The sequence below is a fragment of the Saccostrea cucullata genome, unplaced genomic scaffold, assembly GCF_032062105.1.
Source record: "Saccostrea cucullata isolate Sc308-1 unplaced genomic scaffold, CSIRO_AGI_Scuc_v1 ctg645, whole genome shotgun sequence".
NCBI classification, from domain to species: Eukaryota; Metazoa; Mollusca; class Bivalvia; order Ostreida; family Ostreidae; genus Saccostrea; species Saccostrea cuccullata.
The window spans coordinates 406,585-422,321 of NW_026931035.1; the positions used below are offsets into that span (position 1 = coordinate 406,585).

The 15,737-nt window shown below is 34.6% G+C and overlaps 2 protein-coding genes across 2 annotated transcripts; one reads left to right on the forward strand and one right to left on the reverse strand.

Moving 5' to 3' along the window:
- Window positions 1–4,359: 4,359 nt before the first annotated feature.
- LOC134231140 (5'-deoxynucleotidase HDDC2-like) lies at window positions 4,360–13,128 on the reverse strand. Its single transcript, XM_062713057.1, has 6 exons — window positions 13,065–13,128; window positions 11,888–12,012; window positions 10,300–10,402; window positions 9,940–10,008; window positions 9,350–9,488; window positions 4,360–4,459 (listed from the first exon to the last, which is right to left on the reverse strand). Exons 1-6 carry the CDS (start codon window positions 13,107–13,109, stop codon window positions 4,386–4,388), a joined length of 555 nt encoding a protein of 184 aa, XP_062569041.1. The 5' UTR covers window positions 13,110–13,128; the 3' UTR covers window positions 4,360–4,385.
- A 329-nt stretch (window positions 13,129–13,457) lies between these two features.
- On the forward strand, window positions 13,458–15,737 carry LOC134231141 (small ribosomal subunit protein bS1m-like). The gene is made up of 2 exons (XM_062713058.1): window positions 13,458–13,947; window positions 15,537–15,737. The coding sequence occupies exons 1-2, from the start codon at window positions 13,538–13,540 to the stop codon at window positions 15,706–15,708; spliced, it is 582 nt and encodes a 193-aa protein (XP_062569042.1). The 5' UTR covers window positions 13,458–13,537; the 3' UTR covers window positions 15,709–15,737.

Here is a 15,737-nt window from a genome sequence, read left to right on the forward strand (position 1 = left end):
TTCTAGTGCTAGGGTGATTATATAGTGAAAATGCATTATTTTTTTGAAAATCTTCTTCTCTGCTCCTGGGCATTAAATAAACTAACCAAGTACATAGTTATGTTGTATAAGGTTGTCTCTTCCAAATTTGTGAATTTCATGGCCCCTGGGTCAGGGGTTCTGATGTAAGGGCGGGGCTCTATTGATTATATAGTGAAAATGCATACGTATATTCTTTAAAAATCTTCTCCTCTGTTCTTGGGTATTTAACCAATGAACTATGTACATAGTTATGATGAGGGAGGATGCTTCTTCCCAATTTGTGAATTTCATGGCCCCTGGGTCAGGGATTCTGGTGTTAGGGCGGGGCTGTATTGGTTATATAGTGATATTCATTAATTCTTTGAAAATCTTCTTCTCTGCCCCTGGGTATTAAACAAACAAACAAACTAAGTACATAGTTATAATGAGCGAGAATGCCTCTTCTAAAGTTGTGAATTTCATGGCCCCTGGGTCAGGGGTTCTGGTGTTAGGGCGGGGCTCTATTGTTAATATAGAGAAAATGCATTACCCGGGTAATTCTTAAAAAATCTTTTTCTCTGCTCCTGGGTATGAAATAAACTAACCAAGTACATTGTTATGTTGCATAAGGCTGCCTCTTCTAAAATTTTGAATTTCATGGCCCCAGGGTCAGGGTTTCTGGTGTAAAGGCAAGGCTCTATTGATTATATAGTGAAAATGCATAAATTCTTTAAAAATCTTCTCCTCTGCTCCTGGGTATTAAACTTATAAACTATGTACATAGTTATGTTGAGGAAGGATGCTTCTTCCAAATTTTTGAATTTTATGGCCCCTGGGTCAGGGGTTCTGGTGTTAGGGTGGGGCTCTAATGGTTATATTGTGAAAATGCATGAATTCTCTGGAAATCTTTTCCTTTGCTCCTGGGTATAATGCCAATAATCGAAATACATATTTATGATGAATAAAGGTGCCTCTTCCAAAATGGTTAATTTCAGGGCCCCTGGATTAGGTCTACTGCCGACCGGGGGGAGGGGGGTGTTACATTGTCTGAAAATAAAGTAATACTTTGAAACTTTTGAAATCTGATCTTTGATATTAATCAACCATTTATAATAAAATGAAATTTTTGATAAAATTTCCAAAATTTTGAAATATATGGCCCAGGGTCAGTGGTTCCTCTGGGTTGGGGTGCACAACTGGTGGTTATAAAGTGGAAATGCATTTTCTCTTTGTTTCTCTGATCTACCTGTGGGTATTAAGTAACCAAAGTAAGCATGCCAAGTCTATAGTTATGATAAACAATGGTGCCGCTTTCAAAATTGTGAATTACAAGGCTTTTGGATTAAAATAGTCGAACCAAATTCAGTTGTTGGAAAGTTGTTACATGTTACTCAGGTGACCTATAAGGCCCGTGGGCCTCTTGTTTTATTTTATTTATTATCCGTTAAAATCTAAAATTACATCCCACTGGTTTACTTTTGGACTGTTTTAGAAATTGGAATAAAGTACTGAGGGTTTTGTCTAGAAATGTAGTTTGTTCTTATGTCTAAGTAATTTGCAAAAATATTGTATGTTTACTACACAGGTTTAATATTGATAGCACAGCATTGTAATTACGCGTATATGTATTGTAATCATGTAAACATTGTAATAATTAATGGTGGTCATTTAATGAAATTCACACAGCTGTAAATGTTATCCTGAAAGTTTTGTCCATCACAAACGTGGCGATCTGTAGTCCATTATATTGACATCATTAGTTGATGTAATCTGGAGGAGATTATCAGTCCTGTTGTATGGTTCTGTGTAAGTCCTATTTGTACAATTCAGCTGTACGTGTATGTATTACATTTATATCATCAATTAATTAGTTAGAAACAAATACACTTTATTCTTTTTGAAATACTCTTGTTATTCTTTATTATACCCCCCACTTGATAAATGAGAGGGTATATAGTGATCAGGATGTTATTCTTTATTATACCCCCTGCTTGAAAAGTGGGAGGGTATATCCGTCCATTCACAGAAGTCTGAAGTTTTTATCGTCCAAAAAAAAATCCGCAAAAAAAATTTTCCTACCCTCAACTGAGTGGGAAAATCTTTTTCCGGATTTTTGTTCGGGTTTCCCATAGCAAAACATGAACACTGCAAATATAAACACTGCCATTCTTTCTATAATATTGAAGGGTACCCATCTCTTAACTCACAACTGAACTGAACTATACCACTGAATAAAATTTAATGATACTTTCACAGATTCTTTATAACATATTGTCATTGTGCACTTCCTATTTTAATTTTTGACCTGACACTTATTTCGTGTCTCCCAGAGCAAAACATGGACTTTGCCATTATAATCATAGGGAAAGCAGGGGTATAAATTAGCGAGCTCAGTGCTCACAGTATTTCTAATTATTTGCATTGAATTAGCTAGTATCTTGAGTAGAGCTAGATGCCTTTATTGCAAAATCTTTTTTAAAAAATAATTAATTATTCATACTGGTTTATCTGAAACTGGAGGCAAAAAAACCCCCCTTTTTCTAATTGAAGTTTTTCATCTGTCTTTGTGGTATGTCTTTATATCTGACTTTTTCTCCAGAACTAGTCTGAAAGCTAAATTCTTTGAACAGTTATTGACAGGATTTGAGGGCTTTGCTTTCGGCCGAACCCAAGGACCAAACTCACCGAGACTAAAAAGTGACATAAAAATCTCCTTTTCCACGAAATATGGAGAAAACTAACAAAAATCAAGTTCAGAGTTCATTTAAACAATACAAAGAGGGAGCAGGACACAAACACAAACCTCTAAAAACATCAGATGTGGGATCAGTTGCCATTTAGGAGCAAACATCCCATATCCACCTGTAACACCATTTGTGTGCTCTTTGTCATGATTTGGGTGAACAGGAAAATCCACAGAAAATTCAATGAATTAAAAATATCTTAATGATTTGTATAAAAACGTCAGTCAGCATTCCACCTAGTAAAAAATTTCATTCGCTGTGAAGGTCATTGTATTGATAATAGTTGTCAATCATTCTAAATGTCGAGTAAAATACTATGATTGGATTGTTAAAACATGTAAAAAAAAAAATTTTTTTGTTGAAAAAATGCATTGTGCACCTCCTATTTTACTTTTTAATTCGAATATTTTGTCATAGCAAAACATGGACATTGCCATTATATGTTTACCTATGACGTCACATAAAATTCCATGAATAACATTTGATAGATATTTAGTCCTCTTACACATTACCGTAAAAAATTTAGCAACACATGGACATTTGGGAGGCTCCATTTATTTGCTGTGAAATTATTCCAATTGCCATCTATTATATACCAGTTATACATTTGATTAAAAAAAAAAAGGTTTTTTTGTAGAAAATACATAAATGGATTGGGCAGAAGTGATATGCTTGTCAAGAATACAACTTACATAGTTTAGAAAGATCTGCAATTAAAATTCCATGAATTACAATAGATATTTAGTAACTTCATGCTACTCAGAAAAATTTTGACTGATTGGCTCCAAAAATTATCCAATTGCCATCTATTATATACCAGTTATACATTTGATTCGAACATATTTTATTATGTAATAAATACATAAATGGATTGGGCAGCAGGCATAGATAATATATAAGCCCTCTCCACCATATACCAGTTATACATGTTTGTCTGTTGGTGGAATATTTCAGCTCACTGTATACAGGAAGTCGTTGTTATTTCAATCCAACGCAGGTGGGAATTCACACGTACAATAATTAATATTGTGTTGTTTTCTTCGTTCTTTAAATGGCACAAACAATGACATATCGTATTGTTTTAATTTCAGTGATTGGGTGAAAAACAAACAGTTACATGTATATCACTAAGAACTAACAAGGGAAGTCGCCCTAAATAAAATATCAGAGCTTAAAACGTCATATCAATACACCTGTTAATTTAATAAGTCGGTGAATGAGCACCAAGCCCATTCTTAATAACCATGCACTTTTAATGGGGGATTCTTGTCTGGTTTTTGACTAAATGAGAAATAACCAAAGTATGTATGATATAAAATAGCGTTTATATATCATATTTTTGTAGTTCACCTGAGCTGAATTTCTGATCACCATGTCCATCAATCTAGCTGTCCGTCCATCTGTAAACTTTTCACATATTAGTATTCAACTTCTTCCCAAGAACCACTGGGCCAGAAAAAACTGAAACTTATTTATGAGTTTCCTGAGGTAGTGCAAGTTTTGAATTTTTGAAACTCGTGGCTCCTGGGTGTAGTGTGGAGTCACTACATGAAATTGATCATGATTCCTGAGATGATTCTTAGTTTGAGGTATGTATACAGAGACAAACACAAAATTTGAGAAAATATTAATTTTATTCTGTCATGATCCACTAGAACATCTGTCTGTGTTTAACTTCTCCACCCAGTCCTTAATCTGTGATGTTTTAAACTTTCCTGAAAAGAAAAATATAACAACATAAACAAGAGGCCCTCGGGCCTTATAGGTCACCTGAGTATCATGTAAAAACTTTGAAGCAATTGAATTCGGTTCCTGTTTTAAACCAAAGCCATGAAATTCACAAATTTGAAAAAAAGGCACCATTGCTTATCATAATTATACACTAAGCATGCTTACTCTGGTTACTTAATACCCAGAGGTAGATCAGAGAAACAAAGAGAAAATGCATTTACACTTTATAACCACCGGTTGTGCACCCCACCCCACAGGAACCACTGACCCTGGGATCACATATTTCAAAATTTTGGAAATTTTATCATAAAAAAACAAGAGGCCCATGGGCCACATCGCTCACCTGAGTAACTTTGGTGATGCCATTCTTTACCATATTTCCTCCTTTGTAATACCTATTGTGGCCTCGCTGTACCCCCCCCCCCCCCCACACACACACACACACAATATCACAATTTTAATAATTTAGAATCAACACTACCCCAGGATGCTTCTACATAAGTTTCAGCTTTTCTGGCCCAGTGGTTCTTGAGAAGATGATTTTTAAAGTATTTTCCTATATATTTTTATGTAAAACTTTGATTCCCTATTGTGGCCCCACCAACCCCTGGGGGTCATGATTTTAACAATTTAGAATCTACACTACCCCAGGATGTTTCCACATAAGTTTCAGCTTTTCTGGCCCAGTGGTTCTGGAGACGAAGATTTTTTAATGACCCTACCCTATTTTTGTCTTTTTTTTATTTTCTCTCCTTGTGAGGGGTCTTGGCCCTTTATTTTAACAATCTAAACTCCCCTTTAACCATGAATGCTTTGTACCAAGTTTGGTTAAAATTGGCTCAGTGGTTCTTGAGAAGAAGTCAAAAATGTGAAAAGTTAACAGATGGACGGACTGACAGACAGACAAAATGTGATCAGAAAAGCTCACTTGAGCCTTCGGTTCAGGTGAGCTAATAAAATTTTATTTCATCATAATTGGTTGATTAATACCAAAGAGCAGATTTCAAAGCATTAATTTATTTTCAGACAAAGTAACCCCCCCCCCCCTTGCACCCTTGACCCAGGGTCCCTGAAATTAACCATTTTGAAAGAGTTATTTCTCTTCATTATAGATATGTAATTAGATCATTAGCATATTAACTAGAAGCAAAGGAAAATATTTTCAAAGAATTTATGCAATTTCACTTTATAATCAATAGAACCCTGCCCAAACACCAGAACCCCTGACCCAGGGGCCATGAAATTCTTAATTTGGAAGAGACATTCTAGCTCATCATAACTTTGTACTTGGTTAGTTTGTTTAATACCAAGGAGCAGAGAAGAAGATTTTCAAAGAATTTATGCAAATTCACTATATAATCAATACAGCCCCGCCCTAACACCAGAATCCCTGACCCAGGGGCCATGAAATTCTTAATTTGGAAGAGACATTCTTGCTCATCATAACTTTGTACTTGGTTAGTTCATTTAATACCCAGGAGCAAAGAAGATTTTCAAAGATTTATGCAATTTCACTATATAATCAATAGAGCCCTGCCCTAACACCAGAACCCCTGACCCAGGGCCATGAAATTCACAATTTTAGAAGATGCAGCCTTATTCAACATAACTATGTACTTGGTTAGTTTATTTAATGCCCAGGAGCAGAGAAGAAGATTTTCAAAGAAATACAATGTAATGCATTTTCACTAGTACTGTAAATCACTTTTTATTAGTGAGAACTTTATTTTCGCGTAATTAGCCCCGCTCGCATATAATAGAGTTCCTTAAGATTATATAGAGCAATGGCCACACTTCGTGAAAATTTTGTCTCGCTTATAAAGAGTCAATGACTCTCTCGTGAAAATAAGGTCTCGCGAAAATTAAGTGATCTACAGTATATAATCTATTTAGCCCCGCCCTAGCATTAGAACCCACGACCCTAGGGCCATGAATTTCACAATTTTGGTAGAGGACTCCATGCTGATTACAATCATGCCAATAGTTTGACTGCTTGATGTCCAGGAGTAAAGAAGAATTTTAAAGATTGCATTAATTTTAGTGGTTTTGGCCCCATCCCTCAGGCCCCAGGGGTGGGGGGGGGGGCGGGACCATGAAATTCACAATTTTTGTTCCCCTTCACCCATAGATGCTTTGTGCCAAATTTGATTGAAATTGGTTGAGCGGTTGCAGAGAAGAAGCTCAAAATGTTCAAATGTTAACACACGACAGACGACGCACGACGATGGACGAAAACAGATAGCAATAGGTCAAGTGACCTAAAAAAACAATAAAACAAGAGGCCCATGGGCCACAACACTCATCTGAGTAACTTCGGGTTTTTCCTATATATATAAATTCAAAAATTGGACACCTTATTATGACCCTACCCCAGGGGTCAAGATTAGAACAATTTAGAATGTACACTATCCCAGGTTGCATCCAAGTTTTAGCTATTCTGGCCCAGTGGTTCTTAGGAAGAAAATCTGATTTTTTTCCTTTTTATTTCAACGTAAAATTAGTTTCCCTATTGATGTCATGCCTACCTCCAAGGGTCATGATTTGAACAATTTAGAATCTACAATACCCCAAGAAACTTCCACTTCAAGTTTTTTTTCTGCCGAGTGGTTCTTGAGAAGATTTTTTAATGACCAAACCAATTTTTTGTTTTTTCTTGATTATCTCCCCTTGTAAGGGCCTTTAGGGGGCTTTTTCCTTAATTTTAAAATAGAAACTCCCCTTTTACCCACGGATGCTTTGAACCAACCTTAGTTAAAATTGGCCCATTGGTTCTTGAGAAGAAGTTTAAAATGTGAAAAGTTTACAGAAAGATAGACAGACAACAGGAGGTCAGAAAAGCTCACCTGAGCTGAAAGCTCAGGTGAGCTAGAAAACTGACTCATCACAGTCATATATGACATATTTTTGGTAAGTTCAGACTAACTAAAATTAAAAAGATCTTTCTATTTGTTTTGTTACTGATTACTGTATAGGGGGAAAATAACTCGCGGTTTTAATATTCGCTATATTCACGGTGATAATAAATCCGTGAATTCAAGAAACAGTGAATAATTTTTCAATAATCTCCATGTTTTATTGGAAATTTGAGAATAGACTAGGATAGGTTTAAATACATGTATCACAGTGCATGGTCATTTCAGTAATTACGAGTAGTACTTGTCATTCAATTATTTTAATAAGCATGCTTTACATTAATTCAAATCAACAGATAATAACCTGTATTTGTTAAAAGGCTTTTTAATAGCCAACGCTACGTTTCATCAATCAAAACATGTGGGCCATGAGTTTTGATTACCCGTGCGTAACTAATGTTACCAGGCACGGTGTGTGCATTACCACTCACGTGCCAAAAGTATGTCAATTTTTTGTGTTAATAAATTAAATCAATAATTTTTTTTTCAATAAAAATTTATTTTCACTCACGAATTTTGACTTATCCATGTCACCATTAAGCTGCCGTATATTATGTAATGCCTTTGTAAACCGGAAGTTGTCATAACTTCTGCTATTTTTCCATTGTCAATGTAAACAACAAGCATGGGACGAAGGGGACGAGAACTTACCATTGATGAAAAGAAGACCGTAATATCCCTAATAGAAAGTGGATTAAAAGCGGTGAAAGTAGCTGAATTACTAAATTTGAATTCCTCGACAATTTGTCGATTCTTAAAGCGAAGCGGGGTGACGTTGAAAATAAACCTCGAAGTGGACGACCCCCTTCCATGACAGTTCGCGACCACACGGCTCTCTCTAGAATCGTAAAAAAAGACAGAAGAAAAACTTTAACAGAAATAACCGATGAATACAACAGGTCAGTGCCAAATTCTGTACCTAAGAGGACTATTCCTCAGGTCTCTCTACTCCAGTCTACCGAAACGATGTCGGAAAGTGATCGCATCCAAAGGCTTCATCACAAAATATTAAGTCAAAATACGAAGAAATAAGGTAAGTGCATCATTTTTTATTCAAGTAGTAAACAAAAACTATGGCGGCCATCTTGTGAAAAAATTGACATACTTTTGGCACGTGAGTGTATACATTGACACACATTTATTACCGTCCAGTGGTTTTTTTGCCGCGTTGTTTTGAAGATCTTGGGGTGTACATGCACCTGTTTTAATTAATCGTCAATTATTTATTAAGTCTAACTATTTTATATTAACCTAATCTGTTTTTGTGAAATAAAGACATAAGAATGATGAATGTCGTTTACATGTAGCTATGGTATGGATTAAACGAATACAGACAAGGGAGGTAACTTCTATAACATAAGAATTCTGCGAATTCAAGAAACCACGATTGTGTCCGATGAGAGAAAACCGTGAAAATTACAACACGTGATATTAATCCCCTATACAGTATAAAGATAGGATTTTCCTGTAAATTACACAATTTAAATCAATCACATTTCATAGATATCTGAGATTTAAAACAACAACCGATTTATATGTTTTTACCGACTAGGAATTTAAATATCAGAAACAGTTTAAAGTCACTTTAACTATGGAAACATGGGGATATTTAAATTTAAAATCAGTGAAAAATTTAATTTGAATGTAATAAGCAAATATCATGTAAATCTAAACTTAATCTCGTATTTTTATTTTTTAGCTCAGATATGCCGTATATTGCTTTGAAGATAATACAAAATGTCAAACTCACTATACTATAAGATGCATAACCCCTTGTACTATGAGGTATCTAACATTTTATTCAAGGAGATGTCTAACCTTTTTCACAGAGTCTTTCATTTTATATTTTTAAGATTTCTTACTGATTTTTACGACAGGATGTGTAAATCAGTGAATATTTTTCATATGTTCTCTCCTCGCTATAAATTTTATAACTCATAATAAACAATGTTACAGCCTTACCCTTTGTACTATTGAAGAATTCCTGTAGCCTCCCTGGGCTGTCGCTGAGTTTCTCGTACTCGTGTGCCTGAAGAATCATCTCAAATTTGTCCAGATCCTTAACAAATTTAGCCTCCTCACTCTTCTGAAATTCATAATCCTACAAAGAGAAAACAAACAGTCAAAAGAGTGGTGAAAGGGCAATAACTCTTCCTTCAAAAACTATTAAAAAGAAATTATTACAATACTGTAGACGTACTTTTTTTCACGGGGTCATAATTCCACGGAATCTCAATATCTGTTTAATCCGCGGGTAGAAAATTACGCGGATTTTCCAGATTGTCACTATATTTGCCTTACAATTATATTAAGTACGCTTTGACAAATTTCCGCGGAAAAATGATGAACGCGTACATAGCGTAAATTAATACCACGCGGAAAAAAGTACTTATACAGTATTTAAACTGAAAAGCAAACCAAAATAATTCTAAAACATGTCAGATTGTAAAAATTAATTATATTTCATTTGAATTTTATATTTATAATACAATATTTTCACAATTAACAACTCTGAATCCAGAGTGAATTTCCAAGTTGTTTCATTTGATCACCTCCCATAATTCATAGAGCTCTTGACCCACTTCCTCTGGAACCAAACTGCAGATGTGTTTCATGGCTTCCTAAAACATATTACAAATTATTACCAGTAATAATTACATCTATCATATAGAAAATTCAAAGTCATAACTCAAAGTCTTCATCATTATCAATGCAGTGGATTGAGACATTTCAACCATAGCTATAAAATTGGATAAGATGACAAAATGTTATGTGAAAATAAATACATTCAAATCTGATCAAGTTGAAAAAAAAAATTGAAAACATGACTCTTCAACTTAATAAACGACGCATGCTATATAAGCTACAGACCCATTTAATTTTTCAGGATTCATTAATAAAAGTAACTATACCATTTCCTGCTTTTGTTTCTCAGACTTTGGAATTTCGTCCTGAGGAGTAAGATCCCCCACGATACATTCAGCAAGATCATGGACCAGACTTATCTTGATACATCTGTCAATGGAAAGAAATGAAATGTCACAGAAGATTACCAATTATATGGCGACTCTGATACTAGCCTACATGCTGCAGTGTATGTGTATCAAATAAGTTCTCTCTCTCCACTGACTATTACATCTATATCACCTTAATGAATTACACTGTATACAGAAGGCCAGGTACTGAATTACTTATTTTATGACAATTTGGGGAAAATCATTTCAGCCCTTGATAATAGGTGAAGACCTACAATCCTAGGCAACAGTTTTCCAAGTCCTCTCTATTTCATTATGACAAAAGTTTGACTATTCCACTATTATTCATTATTAATATTATATATAAGTGTATTCTATTTATTTTACATGCATACGTTTGCAAACAGAGAAGTAAAGTAAAGTACATGTTAAATGCTGTGCAAGTATAATTTTCAACAAAAGGAAAAACCAGAAGTCTCTGATAAGACTGTAGCTCTACTGGTGTGTACGTATAACAAAGGAAAAGTACCCGGTAGCACTTGCATTTGAAACTTCGCAACAAGCAGCAATGAATATGATTATATATGTATCTTAGTGTAGTCTACCTGTGTGCCAAGTTATATTAAAATCAGACCAAAACTGTAGGAGGAGCAGCATTTAAAAGGAATTTCACAGAAATTTCTATTTTTAGTAACCATGGCAACATCATTCATCAAAATCAAAAACTGATGCACTAAATTATATATCTAAGTGTAGTCTACTTGTGTGCCAAGTTATATTGAAATCAGACCAAAACTGTAGGAGGAGTAGTGTTTTAAAGGAATTTCACAGAAAATACTATTTTTAGTAACCATGGCAACACCTTTCATCGAAATCAAAAACTATGCACTAAATTATGTATCTTAAGGTAGTCTACTTGTGTGCCAAGTTATATTGAAATCAGACCAAAACTGTAGCAGGAGTAGCGTTTTAAAGGAATATCACAGAATTTTCTATTTTTAGTAACCATGGCAACATCGTTCATTGAAATAAAAAACTGATGCACTAAATTATGTATCTTAGTGTAGTCTACTTGTGAGCCAAGTTATATTGAAATCAGACCAAAACTGTAGGAGGAGTAGCGTTTTAAAAGAATTTCACAGAAAAAACTATTTTTAGTAACCATGGCAACACCGTTCATCGAAATAAAAAACCAAAATAAAAACAATGCACTATATTATGTATCTTATGTAGTCTACTTGTGTGCCAAATTATAATGAAAGCAGACCAAAACTGTAGGAGGAGTAGCATTTTGAAAAATTGTTTACAGACAGATGGACAGCTAGGCAGACAGACGGACAGCTAGCTAGACAGACGGACGGACGACAGACACCTTACTATGGCATAAGCTCTTCTGGTCTCTAACCAGTAGAGCTAAAAAATCATTCAGTAGTCTACTGCTTTATAACAAGCAGTTTGATAAGCAGTACAATTTGGACCTGTCTTTATTGAGATGATCTAGTTTGATAAGCAGTACAATTTGGACCTGTCTTTATTGAGACCTGAGGAAGGATCCACTAGGAATGATAGAAGGGCCATTCTGTACATATGATCAGCCACCGACTCCGGGTCTTTTACTTTTCTCAAAACCCAACCAGTTCTCTTCACTCTCTGAAATATAAATCAAAAAATTACTATTGATCTGCCATCATGAACATTCAGCCATGAATGAACACTCAAGTAACAAATCAAATATATGCATTTTAAATCTTTTATATCTGGCTATGGTACATATAACTGTAAGAAAGGTAGAAACATGCAATTCATTGTATATTCAAAAGACATGGCAAAATTAATGCATAGGGAAAAGAAAAAAAAAACACTCATCTTTCCACAATTGATAAAGCATTATTCATTAAAACAAGAGGTCCATGGGCCACATCGCTCACCTAAATAGCTTGACCATGCTGTTTTTTAACCAGATTTTCCCTCTTGTAATACCTTTTGGGACCCAATCCTACCCCCAGGGGTCACAATTTAGACAATTTAAAAGCTACACTACCCCAGGATGCTTTCGCATAAGTTTCAGCTTTTCTGGCCCAGTAGTTCCAATGAAGAAGATTTTTAAAGATTTTTCCTATATATTTCAATGTAAAACTTGGGTTTCCTATTGTGGCCCTGCCCTCCCCCGGGGGTCATGATTTGAATAATTTAGAACCTACACAAACCAAGGATGCTTCCACATAAGTTTCAGTTTTTTTGGCCATGTGGTTCTTGAGAAGAAGATTTTTAGAGATTATTCCTAAATATTTCAGTGTAAAACTTGAGTTACCTAGTATTGTGGCCCACCCTCCTCCCTGGGGTCATGATTTGAACAATTTAGAATCTACACTACCCCAGGTTGCTTTCACATTAGTTTCAGCTTTTCTGACCCTGTGGTTCTTAAGAAGAAGATTTTTTTAATGACCCCACCCTATTTTTGTCTTTTCTTGATCATCTCCCCTTGTGAAGAGACTTGGCCCTTCATTTTAACAATTTAAACTCCCCTTCACCCTAGGATGCTTTGTACCAAGTTTGGTTAAAATTGGCCCAGTGGTTCTTGAGAAGAAGTCGAAAATGTTAAGAGTTTACAGACGGACAGACAGCTAGACGGACAAAATATGATCAGAAAAGCTCACTTGAAGGCTCATATGAACTAAAATATTATGCAAGTAAACCTTAACCTTTAGATCGCCAATGAAACTCATAAATTTCAACAGTTTGTCCATTGTTTACATTTTAGATAGGGTATAACTGGTCCCATTTTGATTCAAATTTCTATATAAATTATGTCTCATCTAATAATTGATGAAATTAAGGTAAATAAATAGTAAAAAATTAGAAGTACTTTCCATTTTTTCAGAAAGATTTAAATGCTAACAATATTTCCAAAGAAATAAAAACACAAACATTTATTTTTTTAATTTACTAGTTTTACCTATTCCTTTCACGGTCAGCTAATTGCAGGAAAGATCGACCTGGATTAAATAAAATGTTCGTAATATAGGGTGTATACACTTTTAAAACTTGCATATATAACTTAACTTTACTATTTTATAAATTCCGAAATGTATTTAATTATGAAATATTGTCAACTTCAAATTAAATTAGAAAGTTTGATAGCTGCTGCGTTAACTAGTGAAATCTCCAAACAAAGATGGCGACCAATCTTGTGAGGAAAATGTGTTCAGCGAAACTTTTTCGCAAAGGTCAAAGGAGTATAACAACGACGTCACGTTTAAGTGTTGCTGGCTACAAAAAACTTCTTGAGGATCGAGACATCGAGTTACTGAAAAAGAAAATTGGCGATTTAGAGGCAACACCGGCTCCAAATCTTGCAGACAAGAATGTGACTTTTGAGGCATTGTTTCGAAGATCAAAGTTTTGTCAGTTAGGGGACATTTCAAATTCAATAGTAATGGGTAAAGTGATTGACGTTGTCTGTGATGATTTGTATATTGACTTTGGGGGTAAATTTCATTGCGTGTGTCCGCGTCCTTTGACCACAGAGATAGTAAAAAATGAAGAGACTGGAAAAGAGGAAATAATACAGCGCTTTGATGATAGGTACTGATATTCTTTTATGCTGAATCACATCAACGAATCTCTGAAGGTGTTAATGGAACGACTTTACTTTACCTAGATAGAATGTTCTATCGTTAAAATGATATATGTCCTATGGACTCGGTTTAACGATAGAATTCGTTACGTGTATTCTCAATGTAGCAAAATAAACGCGGGCGATAACTCGTACTCAGTGCATTTACTATGAACAATACAGAGAGTTCCAAATGTAAACATGGCAGGTAAATTTGTAGTTAGAATAATCTAACTGTGTCTCGGTACAAGCCCTCACCACAGTTAGAATACGTCCCATATACTTGCAATGTAGCAAATCGGAGCGGATCCACTCCGAAACGATTTCGAAGAATATAAAATGATTTGCACTGGGAATAACTACCAAAATAATCAAAACAAACCTTTTTGAGATTGCTTATGCCTTTTATCCCAAAAAATAATCCATATAAATACGAAAATCCAATCAATTTTCTCAACGTTTTTCTCTCGATTCAAATTACCTGCCATGTTTACATTCGGAACTCTCTAGATTGTTCCTAGTAAATGCAATATGCGAGTTATCGCCCATGTTTCTTTTTGCTACATTACGAATACACCATGTACACGGGACGAATTCTATCGTTAAACCGGGTCCGTAGGACAATATCATTTTAAAGATAGAACATTCTATCTAGTAAATTTGAAGCGAGAAAAACTATTGAGAAAATAAGTTGAATTTTCGTCTTTCTGTGAATTATTTTTTGGGATAAAAGGCATATACAATCTCAAAAAGGTTTGTTACAATTAATTTGGAAGTTATTTTCAGTGCAAGTCTTTTTGAATTCTTCAAAATCCTTTTAGAGCGATTCTGCAATTATTTGCTACATAGCGAGTATATGGGAGGTATTCTAACTGTGGTGAGGGCTTGTCCCGAGACACAGTTAGATTATTCTAATTATACTTTACCGGTCCCCAGAAAAACGCGCTAAAATGTAGTGTCGCCAAAGGCGACTTCAGTATATATGAGATCGTGTGAGCGATCGAAAAAAATTAAAATACGAGGTTTTTGGGCCTATTGCCCAATTAAATTCTACGGTTAAAAGTTTAGTTTAAAACTTTGTTTTTAAACGTAGTTTTTAACCCTGTTCTCTGAAAAAAAATAATAAGTACATGTATTGTTTATTCATGGAAAAAATTGACAAAGAATAATTCTGAACGATGCGCATGCTTGGTGCCATTTCTTTCTGACTTAGCCATTCTTCCATGTATGATGTAAATAAACGAAATGTCATGGAAGCTGAATTATGATCTTGGAAAAATTACAGAAACAACTGAATTTCTTAAACTTCATACAGAAAATTTATTCTTTCTTTTATTCTTAAATTTTTAAAAAGAAATCTTCAATATCTTCATATTCTTCTTCATATTCTTCTCCATAGTTTCATTCAGAATTTCTGGTAAACTCAAAAGTCTGCAGAAAATGTATTAATATTCCAGGAACATGTTTTCATAGACTGATAGAACAATTAGCTGGTTATTTCTGAAATGATAGATGAAACAGTTTTACCCTGTGTAAAATTTAATTTATATTTTTACAGCTACACATATGGTACAAGAGTAAAATTACTGCTGAAGGAATTTGAAATGGCCGACAAATTTCTAGGATCAGCACGCTATACATCTTTACTCGAGGCAGATGCAGTTCTCCTCGGACATGTGACACAAAAAGAAATTCTGCAAGAAGAATTGCAAGAAAATATATTGTATTGATTTGATTAAAATTCTTATTATAAATGGAA